The sequence below is a fragment of the Saccostrea cucullata genome, unplaced genomic scaffold (genome assembly GCF_032062105.1).
Source record: "Saccostrea cucullata isolate Sc308-1 unplaced genomic scaffold, CSIRO_AGI_Scuc_v1 ctg34, whole genome shotgun sequence".
NCBI lineage: Eukaryota > Metazoa > Mollusca > Bivalvia > Ostreida > Ostreidae > Saccostrea > Saccostrea cuccullata.
Genome location: NW_026933012.1, coordinates 187,673 through 209,774, shown reverse-complemented (window position 1 = coordinate 209,774; position 22,102 = coordinate 187,673). Strand labels below are relative to the sequence as shown.

Genomic DNA, 22,102 nt, shown 5'->3' with positions numbered 1-22,102 from the left:
TGTCTGTTTAATTCTTATTAGAGCTGGTTTTTACTAGTATGCTATTTTCACCGTACATCGGACACAAATAAACCATGCATCGGACACTTTTCGATGCAAAGGTAAGTACTACCATTTTCATACAGAACCCAGCTGACAGCTGTTTTTTGCGGGAAAAGAAAATAAAAACTCTATATTTTCAGTCAAAATACAAGTTATCGATAAATGACGTCTGGAATTTTACTATTTATTTCTACAAACCAGAGTATGATAAACCATGATTACGGCATTATAAGCATTTTAAAGCATTTCTTAGACAGAGTGAGGTCTCGAGAATCGTTCTACATTTGTGCAATAATATCGTCGATTAAATTACAGTTGAGGGTTATTTCTTAGATAAAAGATGAAAATATATCCATATCAAGGATTTTAAAGCATTGTGATAAAGGTATGATATTTTTCCGGTCTCCATACCGTCTGTCCGATGCATGGTGAACAATGTCCGATCCATGGTGAATTTTCTGTTTTTTCTAAAAACTCGATTTTTTGGGATAATTTCTCAGTAAACGGCATATAATTGTGTCCTAAATTGTTATTTTAATCACAAACTAAATGTTAAACTCCATTTTAATAATTTTCCGTCGGTAGCGATATCGCTAGAACTTGTTGAAGTACAAGGGTATCCGATGCATGGTGAATTCACCCTATATGTTTAATTTCTCTGACTTTGGATGCCGCATACGACGTCACGGGAACACGTGGCTTTTAGATGTTTTTGATTCTGGCTAAAAATTATTTATGATTAACAAGAAGTACAACGTTTTTTTTCAATCAGATTTTGGGGATTTAAATGGAAGTCTTTTTCGTTCTATACCAATTATGAATCGTTGATAATTAGTTTACACTAGAATTTTATTTCCAGCTACAAATGTAATACTAGTATCTAATACGGCAAGATACGAGTAAATGGTCGAAAACCTTCGATTTTTCAAAACACTTAAGAGAAAATCAAAGAAGTACATCACAGTCTATAACAACAACATGTATAAAGTCTTTCACATTTATTAAAACGGTTGAATGCAAGGTTTCGTTGACATACAAAATATGAATTATATTTGTCAGCTGTTTTGCCAATTTACGCCCGGTTCGATATGACTATTTTCGGGGCATTTCATTGAAGTAAAAGAAAAAAGAAACCTTACGTTAAGATTAACTATTGTTTTATGAAAGTTTGAATAATGAGGCAATCGTCACCAAAAGCGTCAAATAGTATTTTATAATCACCGAAATTAACAATTGTAGAATACTCACTGACATGATACTTTAGAAAAATTATTTGTCTAGGACAAATTTGGTGAAATAAAAAAGAACTCGTATGTAAAACGATAATGAGCTCTTAGATTTTTTGCGCCCTATCACTTAAACCAGAAGTAACTGACCATATCACGCTGACGTAATGCTATACCACGTGATTCACTTGATATGATAATGTAAAAGAATCTCGGAATATAACGATATATTCACAGAAAGGCCTAGAAAAGGCGAGTATTGTTTATTATCAAATGATCAGGAATGTTGACGCCCTCTGATTCGCCTTTACACTCTTTCCTGAGGTCTACCTCAGAATGTGTTTACCTCAAATTAAAACCCGGGAGGGTTATTGGGGACAAGAATTAAAACGTCAAAAATGTTGTAAAATTCCTGATTATATTATAAAACGTTTATTGACTTTTGAATTCGGTAAGGATTTGGTTAACCTCGACCTTCGTCAACAAATATCTGGCCAGGTCCAAGTAGACCTCATCAAATTTTATTCATTGTATGATGTCATCAAAAATAGTCTCCCGAAGGCGCGAATTATTTTCATGGCAGGGAACTTGATCCAATATATTGGCTGCTTAAGTATATAAATTTATTTACATGTGTATATTAAAATAGCTACATTTTGGAAGTACTAGCGCAACCATTTTGTATCATACTTTGCGATTTTTTGCTTTGTTTGGTTATCATTTTATTTTGTTTTATACAGTTAAGTACAGATATTGATAATGGTGAAGGAAAAACTTCAAGAGTATTGTGCAACAATATATTCAAGAAGTGGTGTGAATCAGATGTGGATTCTCAAAAATTCCAAAGAACTTAAGGACAATTTGAAATCACAAGATTTAACCAAAATCAACAGCTTAAAATCTTACGATTTTGATACTTTATACACAACCATTCCCCACGATAAATTAAACTCCAGTTTTTTTTTTATATCATTGACAGCTGCTTTTTTAATTAATATAGAACTCGTAAATTTCCTTAAGTGGTCATTGGTCATTTGCAAACTTATTCTGACTGCATACACAAGTACTCTGAAGTTGACATCAAAAAGATGCTTGAGTTTCTGACTGACGATGTCTATGTGGTTTTTGGAGACCATGTCTTCCAACAATTCCCATGGGTACTAATTGCGCTCCGTTATAAGCAGACCTTTTTGTATTAATATGAAGCAGAATTTATGCAAAATCTTATGCGTGAAAAGAAGAAAACACTTGCTGTGGCCTTCAACTCGACATTTAGATATATCGATGACGTATTGTCAATTTACAATCTTATGGTAATTTCCATTCCATTGTCGATACGACATATCCTAGTGAGCTTGAGACAAAAGATTTGGTACCACAGAGTCTGACACATCTGTTTCATGTCTGGATATATTACTTGAAAAAGACGTTAATGGTAATCTAACAACCAAGCTCTATGATAAAAGTGATGACTTTAACTTTTCTATCGTCAGCTTCCCTTACTTAGAAATTTACAGCCATATACAGCAATATATCTTCATCACCTGCATACGGAGTTAATATCTCTCAGTTGATTCGATACGCAAGAGCGTATGAACAATCTCTAATACGAGCTAAAATACTGACAAACAAGTTGATGAAACAAGAGTATCGGCAGTCTCGTTTAAAGTCATCAAAGATCGAGTTTTATGGTCGATACAATGACCTTGTCAGCAAATACAATTCATCATTGCTTCAAATGCTGATTGGAATTTTTCATACTTATTGTTAGTCTATTATTTATACACTGAATTGAAGACGGATTTTAACCGTTATTTCCCGATAATGACAAGGGTATGACCGGTCGGCATGGGATGCTCACTCCTCCATGGCACCTGATCCCACCTTTGATGTGTTGGAGGTCCTTGTTTGCTCTGCTCCTATTTTGTATTGTTTTATGGACCTTGATATTGAATACTGTTTGTTATCTCCATATCCTTCATACACTCCCGTTGATTCTGCTCAACTGAGTATACTGCAATCAAAGGAAATCTTAAATGCAGACATTCTTTTTATTTTGATTTGTTTATGAAATCATTGAAAGGAAAAAAATTATTGAGCGCAAAATTTATTTGGTAAATTTATATTAAAAAAATAAAACTTCGGCGAATCTAGATTTTATTTAGACAATGAAAACCGTTTTATAGAGTCCATGGCCTACAAACCAAACATGATTACTAATCAGTAGAAATATGATTATGTCTTAAAAGGATAAAAATAAGATTTTACTTTAAAAGATCTTCTTAATGCCGGTATGCATATTTTTCGCTTGTTATAGATGAGGAAAATAATATTTACTTTCATAAAACTTGATAGACGATTGCATTTTTTTGTTATAAAAATTAATGTTATATGAAAACAAAGTACGGATTCGAATAACTTTATAGCGTAAAAAACAGTTAGATATAATAAAAATTCGATGTACTTTGATATCCTGTCAAGCTTCAAAAGACATTGACAAACAATTCATAACAGGGTAAAAGATGGTTCATCGAATATTTATCAAATCAATAATACAGGGTATATTTCCTTCAACACTGACTACAATTGACCACATTAGAATTAAAAGTAACACTTTAAACCAATTTTGCTTTAATTTGATGGAATTATCTGCCCCTTACATGCAAAGTTATTTTGCTGACATGCAACAAAAAATATCAACATGCACAACATGCAATGTAACTTTGTCTTCATACAAGATATTTAAGTTGACATGCAAGGTACCAATTCTTTTGAAATAATTCCAAATAAATATCTTGCAAATCAATATATGACTATATGTATATATAAATATATTAATATATGTTGAATGTCAACATAAGTATGTTGCAAGTCGAGGAAATTAATTCGAATATGACATCGATATTTCGCATGTTTTATTTAATAAATCTTGCATTTTTGCATAAATAAGTTGCTGGCCTACATAATTTTCTCGCATGCTGACATGAATAAAGTGTAGGTCTCATGTCAACATAATTAAGTTGTATCTTGCATGTAAAGGAGAAAGATAACGAACAGTAGACTAGTCCATCTCGAACAAGTCTATTAACTTTGGTAAAAGGGATAGAACATGGACCCTTGGACATTCCAGAGGTGGAATAAGGTGAATAAGAGGAGTAAGCACCCCCCGTTGACCATCACACCTTTCGTGAGTGTATGTTGTTATATTCTGGTGTTACTAATTAAATTTACCAACATTAAAAACAAATTTTTAAAGAGATAGGTATTTTGCATGTCTCAAACATAATTTTTCATTTAGGTTTAAATAAATTTTGTTTGGCATTATTCTCTCGAATGTTGGAATAATAAATTTCGCCTGTCGGTGTCCGAAATTATCAAACATTTTGTAAAATTACAATGACGGGTAATGAAAACAGATGACTGATGAACACCGATGAATTTTAACGATAAATTCAGATTATCAAAAGTCAATTTTATATAGTATTGTCAGAACAGTTTCGAAATGTCAAAATACACTGTACGTTAAAGGGTATCCATAAATGATTTGATTTATTATATTTGTAAACAATTTAAATTCAAAAATATTCAATGAAATGAAAAGTTATTTAATTTTTATCAATATTTTAAAAATGTTTTCTATATAATGAGACTTTCTTTTTTCACGAACGTTAGCAAATTCATTCAGTTTTATTCCCGATTATGACAAGAAGCATACAGCGGATGTGACCGATCGACATGGGATGTCCACTCCTCTATGTCACCTTTTCCAACCTCTGTTGTTTTGGAGGTCCATGTTTGCTCCGCTCCTTTTTTGTTATGTTTAATGGAATTTTGAGCTTGAATACTGTTCGTTATCTCCACGTATTTCATTTATTTTACTGTTCTATTTTTGGTCGGTGATTTATTGTTCAATTTTAAAATCTTTATGATTACCTCATCTGAAAAAAGTGTTAGAACTGTCATGCCAGTTTATTTGATATTTTAGTAAATATGTTATTTTATAACCAAGCATAATTTTTAATTTTGATATTATTGAATACTTTACTGTCATAGCTTATTTTGTAGTTGTTTTTAATTTTTTGTATGTATAATAAAGAGACGGATTTGAATGGAAAATGAAGTTTATTATAAAGAAACAAATGTCATCAATAAATGAGTTTTGAATTACTTTAACAAACTTCGAATACAGATATTCATGTTATTTGCTATGATTAAGTCCTTTGTGTGACAGTATATAAAAGTGCCATATATTGCTAGTGGAGAACAAATTCGTTTAATTTTTTTGAACTGTTAGACTTAATTATTAAATCATGCCGTAATAATAAATTTAGTTCGTGTTCGTTTGTACTCAGCATCAAATCAATTTTTGTTCAATTCCAGCTATTGTTTTGCACTTAATAATGTAGGACGTATATCAATATTTATGGATCTGTAATGTGTTTGTTCTTTGATGATTCAATTCCATTATTTTGTATGGCTGCTACAATTTTTAATGATATTTAAGGATTTCCGTCTGCCCGAGGGATGCAGTTACAACACATTGCTTTGCAAAAAGCGGAAAAGACATAGAATTCCTGATTTTTTTTCTTCATCCGTTGTAAAACCAAAAATATAAGTAAAATAAATGTTTTTAAAGTATATGAAACTTTTACCATGTCATATGGTACATCTTTTCAAAAGAAAGAGAACTATTTAGTGAACAACATTAAAAATCTACAAAATTTATATCTGGATTTCCACCTTTTTACAAATGGTAAAATATTCATGGATACGGTCCGGCGCACTTGCATCTGGAAAACTAAAATAGACAGTCCTTTAACAATTTATAGTAACCCTTCCGAATCGGAATCAAGATACCAGCTTTTTTCTTGAATGCTATATAAACTAATTATTTGAAACATACCTATTTAAATAAAACGATAGAATGATTACATATTTAAAAGAAGACATTTTTAATTTTGAGAAATTGATTTAAGAGGTTGAAAAGAACTTCCAATTCTGGAAATTACTCAAGTAATGAAGATGAGAGAGCTTCTGAAATTTATTTGTGCTCTCTTAAATACTTCGTTCTTATCATTATCGAAGTTTTCTTCGTTTTGAACTTGATATCGTGTATGCTTGAAAGACAGCATGTTCATGTAAAAGACAAGATTCGTATGTACAATTTTATGGAGAATTAATCAAAAAGACCCAATAAGGCAAACACATTCCCTGTAGATGTAATGTCCTCTGGGTGTCTTTTTTTCCATAATCACATACTACAAGACAGATTACTTAACTGTTAAGTCTATATCTAATAGTTACAGGGGATTTCAATTTCTAATTAAGCACAGAGCTCTACTCTGTCAAATCAAAGCTTTATTTTAATTCTTATAAAACGATAATTTCATTATATTTATTTCATTATACTTAGTTACATAATAGTAAGGTCAAAAAAATAACATTGTGGATTCTTATATAGAATTATTGTGACTGAATTAATATTGATTGCGTCCAAAGTAGAAGTTTATAAAGCTTGTAAAATTTTACTTCATATTAAAAATGGTCGTGAAATTCTAATTGATTCGTCACTAGCTATGAAAAGATTCTAAAGTTTTTATTAATACAATGAAGATATTTTCAGACATTTTATCGAGAGTTTTGTATTTATATAAATACAGCAGTATTTATAAAGGTAAAAAACTTTGTTTTAAAGGTAAAAGTGAATTCAAATTCCCAATATTTTCATTTCATAATTGATTTCTGAATAAATATGCATGCTAAAATATTAAAACTAAAATACCACTAAAATATTAACAGCAGTGATGGAGGAACGTCAAGAGTATTGGGCAACAACATACAAGTACTCCAGAAGTAGTCTAAATCAAATGTGGATACTGTAGAAGTGGAATACATTACGGTGTTTTTAATTTTACTATGTTCATGATTGAAGAATTTTTCCGCGAACTCTTAGCTATCGTGAATATTATCTTACTTTATACCTAGCTAAAGCCGACAATGAATGTTATATATATGAAATCAATTATCCGTGAAATTAAAGCCACCGTGAAAGGTAACTTTCCTACAAACCGTGACATTTTAGACACGTGAAATTAAAGACGTCTATATTACTTACACAATCAAAAAAAACCTCTTAAAAATATGAAATCATTTTTTTTCAAATTCAATAAACATCAAAACATACGACGCATTGCCTAAGATAAATAAAACCAAGGCTTTTTGGTATCATTGACAACTGCTTTTACAATGAAAATGAAACTCGTTTTATTGACTTTTTCATTGAACATTTGCTAAAATATTTTTTTTTAAATTTTCAATTGGACATTAAAGAACTCTAAAATTGATATTAAAAGATGCTTGAATTTCTGATGGACAATATCTTTGTACTTTTGGAGGTCAAATCTGGCAGCAATTTGTAAATAAGAATTCCAATTACTACCAATCGAACCTCCTTATATTAGCAGACTTATTTTTGTATTACAGAATGCAGAATTCATTCAACAACTTCACCAAAAAGAAAAAAAATGAAAAATACCCTGGCTCATTTAGATTTATCGTGTATACATGTTGTTTTACATCTCGTTAGAGAATTTTTCATTCATATAGACGCGTCACCATTTACCGGTGAAAGGCTTCAAATCTAGACCTTTACATTGGCACTGAGAACAGTTGTGTTGTGAGGGTGGTTTATTGTGAATTGCCAACCATGACATTTGGCTTTGAATTTTAATTAAAGTTCTTTAAACTTTAGACTTTCTACATACATGTATTATTAAGTTTATTAAATCATATATGGTTTGTTATTGAGCACATTATATACAGTTTATTTGAAGAGCTAAACTATGTAATTTAAAGGTGATTCATGTTTAAGCATATCTAAAGTATATTTTTTATACTTCAAGTGACAACCCTTAACATGAAGTATATTCTTTTCAAACCAATATTGCACATAAAATCAAAGACTGGCTTCGATGAAAGTTTTATTAAGGGTTTTCATCAATACAAAAGAGGCTTTAATTACTATTTTAGAATCGATTACAAGATAAATTACGTTGTTCTCCGGTCTGCATACATGAAATATGACACCTTATTTTATGAGTCCAGACAAATATCAATGTTGACATAAACACCCACTTTTGTTTTATAGAATCTCAATCAATCTACAGGTTGTAATCTCTCTGAAATCCATGCACTGTGTAATCAAAGATTATTACACCTGATAGAAATTAGCGAAAGTGTCAATCAATAGCTTAATGTAAAACCAAAAAAAAAAAGCTCTTGTTTTATTTTATTTTGAAGAAAATCTTATGCGAATTGAAATTATTGCTGATTGCCACTGAACCAATAAATGAAAAAAAAACTGAGAAAATTTTTGAAATAGATGTACATTTAAAAAGTGCTGTAACATTTTCAATCATGTTTATGGATATCTTGCTTCGATGTTTTGATTGATTTTGTCTCATTGCATATTTCTCATTTTAATAAAATCATTGTCCAGTGTATTTCTTTACCTATAAATCAAAAAAAATAACATAAGCAACACATAAAACTCAGTCACACTGCGTTCTACGTCTTTGATAGGGTTGGTAACCATTTGTGGAACAAAGTCGATCAAGATGTCTAGGCCTAAGATTTTGGAACGATTTTTAGAGTACCTTTGACATGTCAGAATCTACAGCATTAGAAAGTCGCTAAAGTTAATTAAAAGGAGAGACCACTGGTAACACTTAGGTGGGCTATAAGATTGATATGCACCTTCGACTTGGTTGTGTTTATCAATGTTTTCAGTCTCCGAGGAGACAGCCCCCAATTCGTAATAAGTGACCGTTTTGTAATTTTATACAATAAATTGTTGTTTTTATTAAGAACCTCATAAAAAAGTTTCATATTATCTATTAATAAATGAGAATGTGTATCTGTTTCGTTAGAATGATATGGACAGGAGAATATTTTTCTTTAAAATTTAGTACTGTATATTGGCGAATAATCACGATGGGTTTTAATTTCACTATGTTCGCGATCTATTAGTTTTCCACGAAATTAAACCCATCATAAATGCTAACGTTAGTGTTTTGAATATGTTTTAATGCTTATAAGAACTTTGAAATAGTGTCTTGTTGCGTGAAATTAAAACAACTGCGATCGGTACTTTTTTAGAAATCGTGAAATTTTAACTCCGTGGAATTAAAACGACCTGCAGTATTTGATATATGTATTACTTTGAAATTATATAAATATTCATCTACGTTGTTAATTGCATTTTCACTTGGTCTACCTTTGTTTTTGTAGATGTATCATGACCTTCTATTCAAAGATACTTGCATCCATCTCGAGAAAGAAAACCATTGACAACAAGCGTCTACTTGAAACTGATTTGAAAAGACAGCTCAATGTCCCAGATGTTCTTGGCATTGGTAATTTATATTTAACCTATAAAATCCCAGTCAAATAGGCAAAGAAAACGAACAGAGATCGATCTCAAAATCTACAAAATGTTCAAATGATACAGTATATAAGAGGGCATAGCCCCAGAGGTAGAATTAAGTACGTAGGAGGAGTAGGTACATGTATCCCCTGTTGACCGGTCACACCTACCGTGGGCCGTATGAATTGATGGAGGACACATTGCCTAGTTACATCTAGTTTAAAACAAAGGGCTAACATTTCATATGAAACAAGTCATCCAAAATTTGACCCAAGAATAGATTATTTTTTGCTAAAATGTTCATTATAACGACTATAAAACTTATGAAATACCTATTTTAACGATGTTGTTGATTCCCTGTAACCTCTACTTATCAGTGAGTAGTATGTATCACTTTAATAAATGGTTCGTACTCAGAACAAAATCTCGAATAGCGAATCTGTTGGGAGACATAATATCGTAAACAGTCAGTAAATGTTGAATATGATAAATGCTGAAATCATATCATTTCGTTTGTCTTAAAATCTGGTTGTAAGCTGGCCCTTATCTTCTTTCGTCGGTAAAAAATCTTGATGTGAAATAGATGTGGCAGGTTCCGTGGTGTCTTTTATTTCATGTTCAGTATTGAGTTGACATAAAAATAAAAATAACTATTGTTAAATGAAAAAATCATAGTTGATATAAATCTTATTGTCCATTTGAATCCCAAAGATCCCACAGCAAGTGTTTTCCTCTTCTCATATAGAAGTTTTCGAGTACTCTTTGCTTCGCTGGAATATTAAAACGGGTCAGTTAATAATGGAGCATAATTAGCGGGCTTAAAAATAGGAGAGTGCGTTTCTTGGGAAAGTTAATCTCCATAGATACTATTGAGCTTGAGATAAAAGATACCACAGAATCTGTTTCATATTTGGATATTTTACTTGAAAAAGACATTAATGGTAATCTAACAACCAAGCTTTATGATAAACGTGATGACTTTAACTTTACAATTGCTAACTTTCCTTAATTATGCAGCAATATACATTCATCACCTGCATACGGACTTCATATATCTCAGTTGATTCGATATATGAAAGATCATGCCTACGTATGAACAATTTCTAAAAGGAGATGAATTATTAACAAACAATTTGATGAGACAAGAATATCAGCATTCTCGTTTAAGGTAATCATTTCGTAAGTTCTATGGACAATGCAATGACCTTATCAGGAAATGCAATTTTTCATTGATCAAATACATTTTTCAAACTACTCTGTAATTTTTAGTCCATTGTTATACACTGAATGGACGACAGTTTTCCTCCGTTATTTCCCGATCATGGAACAAGGAACACTCGGCGAGTGCGACAGGTCAGCAAGTGATGTTCACTTCTCCATGGCACCTGATCCCAGCTCTGATGTTTTGGAGGTCCGTGTTTGCTCTGCTCCTATTTTGTATTGTTCTATGGACTTTTGATCTTGAATACTGTTCGTTATCTCCATTTGTTTCATTATCATTTGGTATGATGACGTTCTTAACAAGAATTTTAAAAAAAATCAAACAATCATATTAACTATTTTTCTGGGAAAGACTGTTTTGTATTTGGTCACAAAATGGAGTGTATATTCTACGTCAACAACGTTATCGGGATATCAGATTAATAGACAATATCAAAAGTCGTAATTTGTTTCAGATCAAGATATAAAATAATGCTTTATATAATTAATGTTTCTTACAATCAATCGCAATGCCCTCACTAAATAATGATGGAAATCTCTTCTGTCAGATCATAACGGTGAAATGCTTTTATATCAATGATAGGACAATGTCATAACACATTGCTTGAACATAAAGTTGATGGCATTTTTGTGTTTAGTTTCATCAAATAAAAAGTAGAAGCAATCACGCAAGCAATAATTGACCGCCACAAGGAATGCCCTGCCTATTAGATAATGTGTTTTCACTTGCTACTGATGTCCAAATGAACTTATATTTTGCTGTTAAATTCCCGCATGTTACTACTGATGGGATAAAATAATGGAAAAATAACACGCAAAACATCTGCACGGTGAATTATTTCGTGATATTTTTTAACGTATCCAAGTGCATTGTGACTAAAACAATCTATGAGAGGGAATTTTAAAAATAAATTAGAAAAAAATTCTCTTCACAGCTTCATTGATGGTATCAGATGCAATAAGATAAATGAATTTCCTTAAGTGAAATAAATAATTGAAGTTCATATAAGGATATTGCTAATACAACATTTCTTACATTTTTTAGAAGAATTTTTCAAGAATTATTAATTTTTTTGCTAACCTTAGTCCATTATTATTGATTTCAGTTCAAAAATTTCCCTAAGCTTATTATTATTCAATGAATTAATTGTTCTGTATTAATTAAATTCTGAGAAGTATAAATAGGCGATATTTTTATACGCTGCCATTCCACCCAATTAGAGTCCCTTTCAGATTTGTAAGTCAGCCCGACACTTCTTTTTGGTTATTTGGTAACTGTTGAAGTTTTTTTTTATCTTACTTTGTTTCCTGGCCACCAATGCTTCATCTTTCTATGTTTTTGGGCTGTGGTACTTTGTTTATGTCCCGATTTCAAATGCATAAAGAAAGTTTTTACCTCTGTGGGATTTGTGGACTCTACAGTTGTAAGCTTATCTGTAAGTACCCAAACTCCCGATTATTCATGTACTGCTTTCATTTCTGTCGGTTAGAGGATTTGGAGCCTTTATAAGCTTAGCAAACAGTAAACCTGATTGAGCAGTCTCAAGACCGGTGTGACTGGTCGACAGGGGATGCTTACTCTTCCAAGGCACCTTATTCCAACCGGAATTTCCAACCATCCGTGGTTGTGCACACTTCACAAATTTGTTTTGTTTGTGGATTTTTAAGATCATTCACTGTTCGACATTTTCACTTTTTTTCATAAGCCATTATTATGTATATTTCTTTCCATTGTAGGACTTGGAGGCTCTATCGGTCTAGCAGTATATGTGCTGATTACTTATGTTGCACGATCGGTTGCTGGACCTGCTGTAGTTCTCTCTGTTCTTCTCGCATCCGCCACCGCCACACTCTCCGGTAAGATCGTCCTGAGTATTAAACTGTGATATATATTTTGTCCTTTTATTAAGATTTGTACAAATGAATCTTGAAATTTATCGAAATAAACATCAGTGAACGTGCACCAAGACAACTGAACAAATACCTGTATATTGGATTCAGCACTCGTAAGTGATTAAAAATCCAAAAGTTTGTTTGACCATGAGATTGCCTCTAAAGTTTTAGCTTTGATAACCTTTTTACAGAAATCTTTAATATGTCATTAGAGCACTTTGTCTAATGAGCTTAATCTACTTTTGATAAATACGAATGCTTTCTGAAATGGACTGATCATCAGATAATGGGCATAATAACCATATATCATTAGTAATAGCGAGATGAAAAACTTTTGCTGTTTTAAAATAGAGAAATTTGAATTCAAAGAGTAACTTTGTAATATTTTTACAATACAATATTTTTATCAATTTTATTGTTTCATCTTTTTTAGTTTAGAAAAAAATCTTTCCAATACATTCACCAATTTAATTAGTGTAATATTTCTCAATAAAAAATATGTTGGACTTTCCAGGATTATGTTTCACAGAATTCTCTCTACGTCTACCCCGTACTGGATCAGCGTACGTTTATACTTACGCTACAATTGGTGAACTATGTGGGTTTGTGGTAGGATGGAGTCTTATCTTGGAACACAGCATTGGTGTGGCGATATCCGCCAAGGCATGGAGTCAATATCTCGGCCATCTAACAAACAATTCCCTTCCAAGGTAATCAGTAAGATCTTCAATGTAGTCTGATGGCAATATTTCATTTACAAAAATTATTTACTAATTATTGGATTGCAATACCGTTATACAGTTGATATTTTAGTGATATATAAATCATTCTGTTCCGAAAACGAAAAACTTAATAACTATTTTTTTTATATGGATGTATCTAGAAATCAGGTTTCCTCATTCCAGTTTGAATGATTTGTCATATACATTCAGTTGTTGTCCATGCATAACTCAACACACATCAAAGGATCCACTCTCCACAAAAAGTTTAAGAACAATCAAAAATTATTTATCGCTAGTAGCTCCATTATTCCAAACATTGTTCTTCATAAGCAAAACTTATTGAATACACCTTTGACAAAATTATTTATTCAACCCTCTTTCAACTTGCTTAAGATAGATGTTTATTTGACAATGAAATTTTGCAATAAATTTGCCCCTTGATTGCTTTCGTCGCTTATTGCGGATATTACTTACACTGAAGGGAGTTCTGGTATGAAATATTACGAAACCTTAATCATTTTGTGTTTCTTAAGCTCGATATTTACAAGTCCTTACCTGCATGTAACAATCCAGTAAAGTGTTTAAAAAAATCTTTCAATAAAACATCAAAATGCCCTCTTATTACATGTACCCAGTAGTCAAAAATTGCGTATTTGGAGAAATAGTGGCACCTCTGTATGGAAGTTTTAAGGGTAATGGACATTACGCACGGCCTTGGTGTCAAATTCGGTAATGTTGAAATGCCTTTATTTTACATGACATTAGATAATTGATTTGACGTTACTTTTTTTTTACTTACGTTTTATATGAAGGATAAAATATAAACCCAGATATGTCGTCAAATATATAATGCAGTTAATTGAAAAAACAAGATAATTTGCTCAAACAAGAATTCCATGCAGCTGCGTATTTATTTTTCTTTGGCTCACGGTTTGATTCTTATTTAAAAAATTCTTTGGAAGAATTTATTCTTAGAAACTGCAACTATTGAGAACAACCACCATGCAAGGTCTCTATTCTTATCACAGGAATAGGGATTTGTTTCATTTTTTAAAAAATATAAATTTCCCAAACATTCAGAGTAATACGACACTGATCTTTATTTTCTTCTACCATGAATAGCCATTTGTAGTGGAAGTAGTTTTACGTTACAAATGTATTTTTCTTACACAGATTGATGAACTCGTCATTTCATTGGTCAGATGGGCATTACATTGACCCATCACCCGACCTCATTGCTGTTCTGTTACTGATTGTCTGCACGACTCTAATGCTCATTAGTACCAAGGTATGAATTATAATTTAGAAATAATAAATGCGAACACAATATTAACATATTTCTTGTAAATTTTAATAACCATAGTTGTATATAATAAATGTGTTATCTAAAATACTTTTAGTTATCCACAGTCGTTAACTGCGTGTTATGCATTTTTGGCGGCGTGGTGGTATTCTCCATTATCTGTGTGGGATTCTTCCACGTACAACACGACAACTGGACGGGTGGGGAGGGATTCTTTAGATTTGGAATACAAGGAGTAAGTTATAGAATAATAAAACTATTGTTATTAAATAATTCATAGATTTTCACACACTGATGTCAAAATTTCAAACATTCAGGTCTGCATTTGTATATAATGACGAAAAATCTTAATAAAGTGTAATTTAATTGCTTCTTCTTGTTAATAATGGTTGAAATGTTCTGAAGTAACTATTTCAAGCTTTTCTCTTTGAAAAACTGGAGGAGCCTTTTGTTTTTATAGTTTTCCGTTGTTATAGTATGTAATTCAATACTTTTATGCTTTACATTTGGGACTTTGATTTTCAATGTTGTTTTGAAAACTAAGTCTGATACTTCCATGCAATGCAATATGTTATATTTAATCCATTTAATCTATTTCTTCTTTGCTTTGTTTTTAGATTTCTGAAATTCTTAAATCAATTATTGTAATTTTTTATTTTGAAAAGTTTAATACAAGGGGTATTTGAAAAGTTCTGAGAACGAGCACATAATTTTTATATGTTACTCTAGTCCAATAAAGGGAACAAAAAAGATATTTAACCAGTTGAACGATAGTGAGAAATTTTCAATAACTTAATATGTACCCTGGCAAAAACTTGCGTTTCTTCCATATGTATTCTGTATATTAATGAATAGCTTTGGACGATTGTTTCACCTGAATTCTTAAAGGTGTTATTTTTGGTTGAAAGACAATGTTTTTGATAATTAAATATAAATTTACGCAACTCAAATTTATGTTGTTACCCGGATATGCATGAGGAAGAATACCAAAACATTTTCTTATCATTGTAATATTGAAAATATTGTAATTAGCGTAGCGCATTAGCGAAGAGGTAATCGACAATTAACTGAGATAACGGTATAACATAGTCATCTATTATTTATTTAAAAAATACCATAGCCCATGGATGGATCTGCATCTGTCTGTGAGTACTACAAAATGTCAAGTAAATATAGAATTAAAGACCAGACCGCTTCAGAGATAACGTCAAGTCCATAGATTGATGCATTTATTATGACTTCCTGCAGTCATTTGCGAAATAGAACGCTGTCTTGGAGAGCTAAAAGCCCATCATTTCCCAATAAATATTGCATGTTGGTGAAAAGATAGTGAAAAATCTACAAATGGATCACGGCAATCCATCAAAGAAAATCAATTCGAGTAAACATTACAGAACTTAATACGCAAGACTAAAAATTAAAACCACTTTTTGACATAATGATAATCGCCGACGGTTGATTCGGACAAAATTGGATAATTTCGTCTAATATTTACCATCTGAATACGACAAGTGCATTCTGGATTAATTGCCTTCTAACAAAATAACTTTAAACAGGCCTCTTTTGTCATATTTATAAAACCTTATTCCTCTGTGTGGAAATTGATTCTGAGCAAATAAAGATATAAAGGAAAAAAATACAATTGATCAGAAAACTCTAGTTTAAATGTTTACAATTTATCAAATGTTTCGTAATTCCAGGAAATGCATGATTCTTTCCAAATTGATTTCTCATTAGGGACTTAAAATTAAAGTATGAGCGCAGAGAGATGATACAACATTCTAATAAATGTTTTCCTTTCAATAAAAGCAAAAAGAAACATGTTGGTAACTGCAATTTATGTACTGTTTGAAAGTATTTTCCTTTTTATTACATAATGCTTTTGATTTTATGGGGTTTAAGATCAATCTCCAATACTTTTTTTAAATACTTGCCAAAGGCTAATTTTCGTAACTCAAATTCACGAAATTAAATTATTTGCACCAAATAGGCATTTAGTAACAAAAAAATGTGCACAGTCATCACCTATTCATTTAGTATATCAACCAGCGGATACGATTTCAATTCTAATTTATTTGATGCTTTTCAAGAACAAAAAGTAGCGTACATTTCATGTATAATGCAATGAAACGCTCCATTAGCCAATGTCATAATACGTTGTAATGTTTATGTTTTTAAAAGCATATTCTAATCTTGCGTTTTTATTTCTTTAAAGATTTTATCAGGAGCATCTATTCTCATCTTCCCATTTCTGACTGTGGATACGATAGCCAACACAGCCGAGGAACAAAGAAACCCTCTACGAAATTTTCCAGCCTTATTTGCAATTGTCATCACACTTACGATGATTTCAATGATAGCTGTGAGCTCAGCTCTGACTCTCATGTCTCCTTCCAATACATTCGTAGATAACGCAGGAATAGCAGTGATTTTTGAAAATCGTCACATACAAGGTGCGCGTTATGTATTCAGCGTTGGAGCTCTCCTTTTCCTATTAGCATCAACCATTTCCCTTCTCTCGGCTGTTCCCAGAATAATGTATTCCTTATCAAGAGATGGATTATTTCCTGAATGCCTTGGGGATTTAACTTTAAAAGGAAAACTTCCAGTGAAATCATTGCTATTGTCGTTCTTAATATCATTCGTTCTTATATTATGCTGTAAATTAAGTCTTCTTTTGTCCATTTTTGGAGCCAGCACACTGATAACCTTTTTTGTGGTCTCTCTTTGTGTTTTACTTTTACGATACCAACAAGTCAATATTGGAATGATTCAGGAATACGAAGATCCAAATGAAGAAGAATGTATGACAGAGTTTTCGCATCCTTCTTATGTCAATAGACAATTTCAGGCAGATAAGGAGGATTTGCTATTTTTTAAACACTCTCAAAGAATAGAGGAACTAAGAGGAAGCACTTACAAGAAAATGAACAGTATAGTAAGTTTGACTACTGCGGGCAGTGAGAGCACATTATTTCCGCTGCACGTGAGTGACGTCATAGAACCTTCCTCTACATCGTGGTTAATTTCAGTGCTGTGTATTGTGATATACTTTATTTCCTCTCTCGTAGTCTCTCTGATTGTGACGTTTGGTTGGGAATATATCTGCATGGGTTCATGGTGGTCCATTTTCTTGTTGGTTGTTATTCTCGGAACAATGACAGTATCAGCCTTTATTTTACGCAAACAACCGCAGAACCGAAGTAAATTGTTATACAAAACTCCAGGGATACCCCTGTCTCCCCTGTTGTCATTGACTCTCAATATTTTTCTTCTGACGTCACTTCCTTCAAATGCCTTAATTAGTTTTTCTCTCTGGCTTTTTGTTGGTAAGTTAGACAAGTGTTTTGTTTATTTCTCTGTTTATATTTATTTACATCTCCAACAGTTAGTTTAACATATTTTTTTGTCTTTCAGGGGTTGTAATCTACTTTTGTTTTGGAGTTCATAAAAGCAAGGAACGAACATCTGATGAGCAAGAAGTGATACTATATGAAGTTCGTGACAGTGGCTAAGCATGTTTTTTTCAGTAAAAAACAGCTCATTAAATGCTTTCTGCTGATTCAAAACCAAATACAATAAAATGGATGACAGAACATTTTGTGTTTTTCTAGTATATGAGAAATATACTTGAAAGTCAGATATGTAGATGTGTATGTATTTACCAGTGATTTTCATGAATTAATAACTAAAATTGAAGGACATCCAAGTGTCGTTATTGTTTAGTTATTAGTTATTGCTATTGTTATTATTACTGTGATATTATTTTTTGTAATAAAAAAAATTAGTCTTTTTGTTACAAAAAGCAAAATTGATTCTCGTATGATGTAAACTTTAAACTATTGATTGCCAGTAGAGGTATAGTATTGTATCATTGTGTTACGGTTAATATCATTGTCATAAGTATATGATGTAATAATCGTGTTCTATATTTTTAATTTGGTTAGATTAAGTACATTATTCAGATTGTACTTTGATTTACTATTGAAAATTTTGAGAAAACTAAAGGGAGTGAAAGAAATGATTTCTTTGACTAAGCAATTGTAAATCATCAACAATCAATATATTTGAATCAAAATATATAATGTGTACTGGAAATAAAGAAAGTATAAATCTTGGATACATTTCTTGTGATAATATTTATTTTTATTTACATATCCCCAATAGTTCACCGCTTTATTTTATTTTTGAGAAACATGTATGTAAAAAACTAAATGCGCAATTGAAACATGACCAAACCTGGAGTTTGATAATAAATAAAGGCTTATTTATCTCCAAAAGAACACGTTGTATCTCTGAGTTGGGAATAGGGCACAACCAAGCAATATATTTTAGGAGAGAGGGATGGAAAGCAGAAAGTTCCTGATAATCAATTGACAAAATTACAGAAGGTGGAACACCACTTGATTTATCTTTTTTGCAAGATATTGATAATGAATTCCAGAAAGATATCTTTTGCAAGGGTAGGACATCTTCAATTAAATAATTATTATGACGCCATTTCTAATTAAGTAAAATTTATCACTACATGTGGATGCATTTTTTAATTACCTAATATATCAAGGATTAATTAGGTGAAAAATTAAAGGGATACACTTTAAAAATGCACTTAAAGCTCTAATTTAGTGGTCAAGAATATAAAAATCTAGTAAAATTGCATTTCCTTATTTCAACCGCGCCCGAGCTCGAGATTTCCACGCCCCATGTAGATTTAATAAAACGCAACATCCATGATATATGCAACTTGTCTTATATCTGATTACATGTGTGTCAGTCCTTACAAAAATACTACACTTAACTATAGTTTACTATAATAGTTAACTAAAGTTTACATTAGTAAATCAAACTGTCAAAGTTATCGCTATAAGAAAATCAAAGTTTTCAAAGTGATCAACATAGTGTCATACTTTTCAATATATCAAAATTATCAAAGAAAGATATGGAAAGATATGGAAGTTATCACTATAGTAAATCAAAGTTTTTGCCATAGTATATCAAAGTTTTCATAGTGATCACTATGGTAAATCAAAGTTTTCATAATTATAATAACTTTAGTAATGAAACATATGGAGATAAAGAACAGTATTCCGGATCAAAAGTCCATAAAACAATTAAGAAATAGGAGCATAACAAACACGGACCTCCAAAACAGAGGTGGGATCAGGTGCCATGGAGGAGTGAGCATCCCCTGCCGACCGGTCACACCCGCCGTGTTCTCCTTGTCATGATCGGGAAATAACGGAAAAATCCGTCGCCAATTCAGTGTATAAATAATGGACTAACAATTAGCATGAAAAACGTCAGTCAGCATTCGACTCAATGATGAATTGTATTTGCTGACAAGGTCACTGTACCGACCATAAAACTTAAGAAATGATGACTTTAAACGACCCTGCTGAAATTCTTGTATCATCAACTTGTTTGTCAATAATATACCTCGTTTTAGAAATTGTTCATACGTAGATCATATTCTTGCGTATCTAATCAACTGAGATATGTAAACTTCGTATGAAGGAGATGAAGGTATATTGCTGCATAAGTAAAGGAAGTTGACGATAGAAAAGTTAAAGTCATCTCGTTTGTCATAAAGCTTGGTTGCTAGATTGTCATTAACGTCTTTTTCAAGTAATATATCTACACATAAAGCAGATAGGACAGTCTCTTTGGTATCTTTTATCTCAAGCTCACCAGGATGTATCGTATCGACATAAGAATGGAAATTACCATTGTTAATTGACAGTATGTCGTCAACATATCAAAATGTCGAGTTGAAGGCCACAGCAAGTGTTTTCTTCTTTTTACGCATCAGAAATTCTGCTTCATACGGGGCGCAATTGGTACCAATCGAAATTCCAATAGATTGTTGGACACATAGATATTGTCAATCAGAAACTCGAGCATCTTTTTGATGTCGACTTAAGAGTACTTGTGTGTGCACCTCTACAATCAGAATGCTTTTTAACAAAATAATTTTGAAAATGACCAATGACAAGGTAAGTAAATTTTCTATTTCCATTTTTATTGAAAAAGCATCTGTCAATGATATCGAAAAGCCTAAACTTTAATTTATGTTGGGGGAATGGTTGAGTATTAAGTTGAAAAGTCGTTTTTTAGCTACATCGATTTTGGTAAACAAAGTGTCAAGGGTATCACTGTAGTAAATCAAAGTGTCAAAGTTACACTTAAGTAAATCAAAGTTTTCATGTGTCAAAGTTATCACACTATAGTTAACTTTAGTAAACTATAGTATTTTTTTGTTACGAGAAGTGAGAATTTATATAGAAGCTGTAGCCTCTGACGCTATGGAATTGGATTATGCCAATTTGGAATTTTTAACTCATTTCGATGATTTGTTGTTAAGCAAACTGCTTGACTATGATATACGAGGGGTGATCAAAAAGTTCGCAAACTAATTGAATAACTTCCATACAAGAAACAATATTTGGTTTTAATGTTGATTATATTTTAATATAATCCTCCCCGATTTTAATGCACACATCAACCACCGTTCTGCGCATGCGCGAATCACGTGATATTGGCGGTCACGTGACCCCCTCCGTAGCGTTCTGTCACAAAAGTTAAAAGATTTTTCCGAGTTTTATTTTTCTTTCCATGTGAGTTAATTTTTATGACAAGAACAGTTAATTTGTCAGAAATGGTCATATCTCGGCAACAGAATGGGTGGATAATAACATCCTTTCCAAAAATAAGCATGGCGACCATTAAAACACAAATCTTCTGTCTCAGGAGAGACCTTTATTCAAGGTGGATAGAGAATGGGTGCATCCTTTTTATCATATCTAATATGTTTAAAATCTAAAGTAAACGATATCTTAGGTATTTAATACTTATATCATTTTTCAAATATTCAACTATTTTTCAAAGTGCTAATTGGAGGTCTTTGATAGCAAATTGCTCAACTAAAAATACACATCTTTTCAAACTTGCTTTCACTGGGCAAGATGACAAGTATCATTTTTAACCATCAGCCTTCCTTCACTAAAACGATTAATCCAATCATTAATTGAATTTATAGGAACTCATTTATCTCAATAAACTGTGTACAAATTATTATATGATACTGTAGAGGGATTTCTAAGATATCACAATAAATTGTACAGTCGTTTGGTGAACGAGTTCGACTGAGACAACCATTTTTCGTCACAAGTGACCTAAATAGTGACGTCATTTTCACATTGTGACGTCACAAACAAGGAGAGAAACTTTATTCAGCATATGCTCTTTATAGACCTTGTGTATGGCTATGTGT

At 31.8% G+C, this 22,102-nt stretch overlaps 1 protein-coding gene across 3 annotated transcripts in view; it reads left to right on the top strand.

The window, feature by feature from the left end:
• The window catches only part of LOC134236900 (high affinity cationic amino acid transporter 1-like), a 48,456-nt gene that overhangs the window by 2,325 nt on the left and 24,029 nt on the right, over positions 1–22,102 (top strand). For 2 of the 3 annotated variants that reach the window (XM_062719058.1, XM_062719059.1), the window contains exons 2-8: positions 9,558–9,682; positions 12,652–12,771; positions 13,322–13,517; positions 14,703–14,817; positions 14,930–15,067; positions 17,048–18,161; positions 18,250–18,952. In XM_062719058.1, the coding sequence (XP_062575042.1) occupies positions 9,565–9,682; positions 12,652–12,771; positions 13,322–13,517; positions 14,703–14,817; positions 14,930–15,067; positions 17,048–18,161; positions 18,250–18,347 (1,899 nt within the window). In that variant the 5' untranslated portion in view covers positions 9,558–9,564 and the 3' untranslated portion in view covers positions 18,348–18,952. Of the gene's footprint in view, positions 1–9,557; positions 9,683–12,651; positions 12,772–13,321; positions 13,518–14,702; positions 14,818–14,929; positions 15,068–17,047; positions 18,162–18,249; positions 18,953–19,184; positions 19,191–22,102 lie in introns of those variants that run through there. The other variant, XM_062719060.1, reaches the window with a different exon arrangement.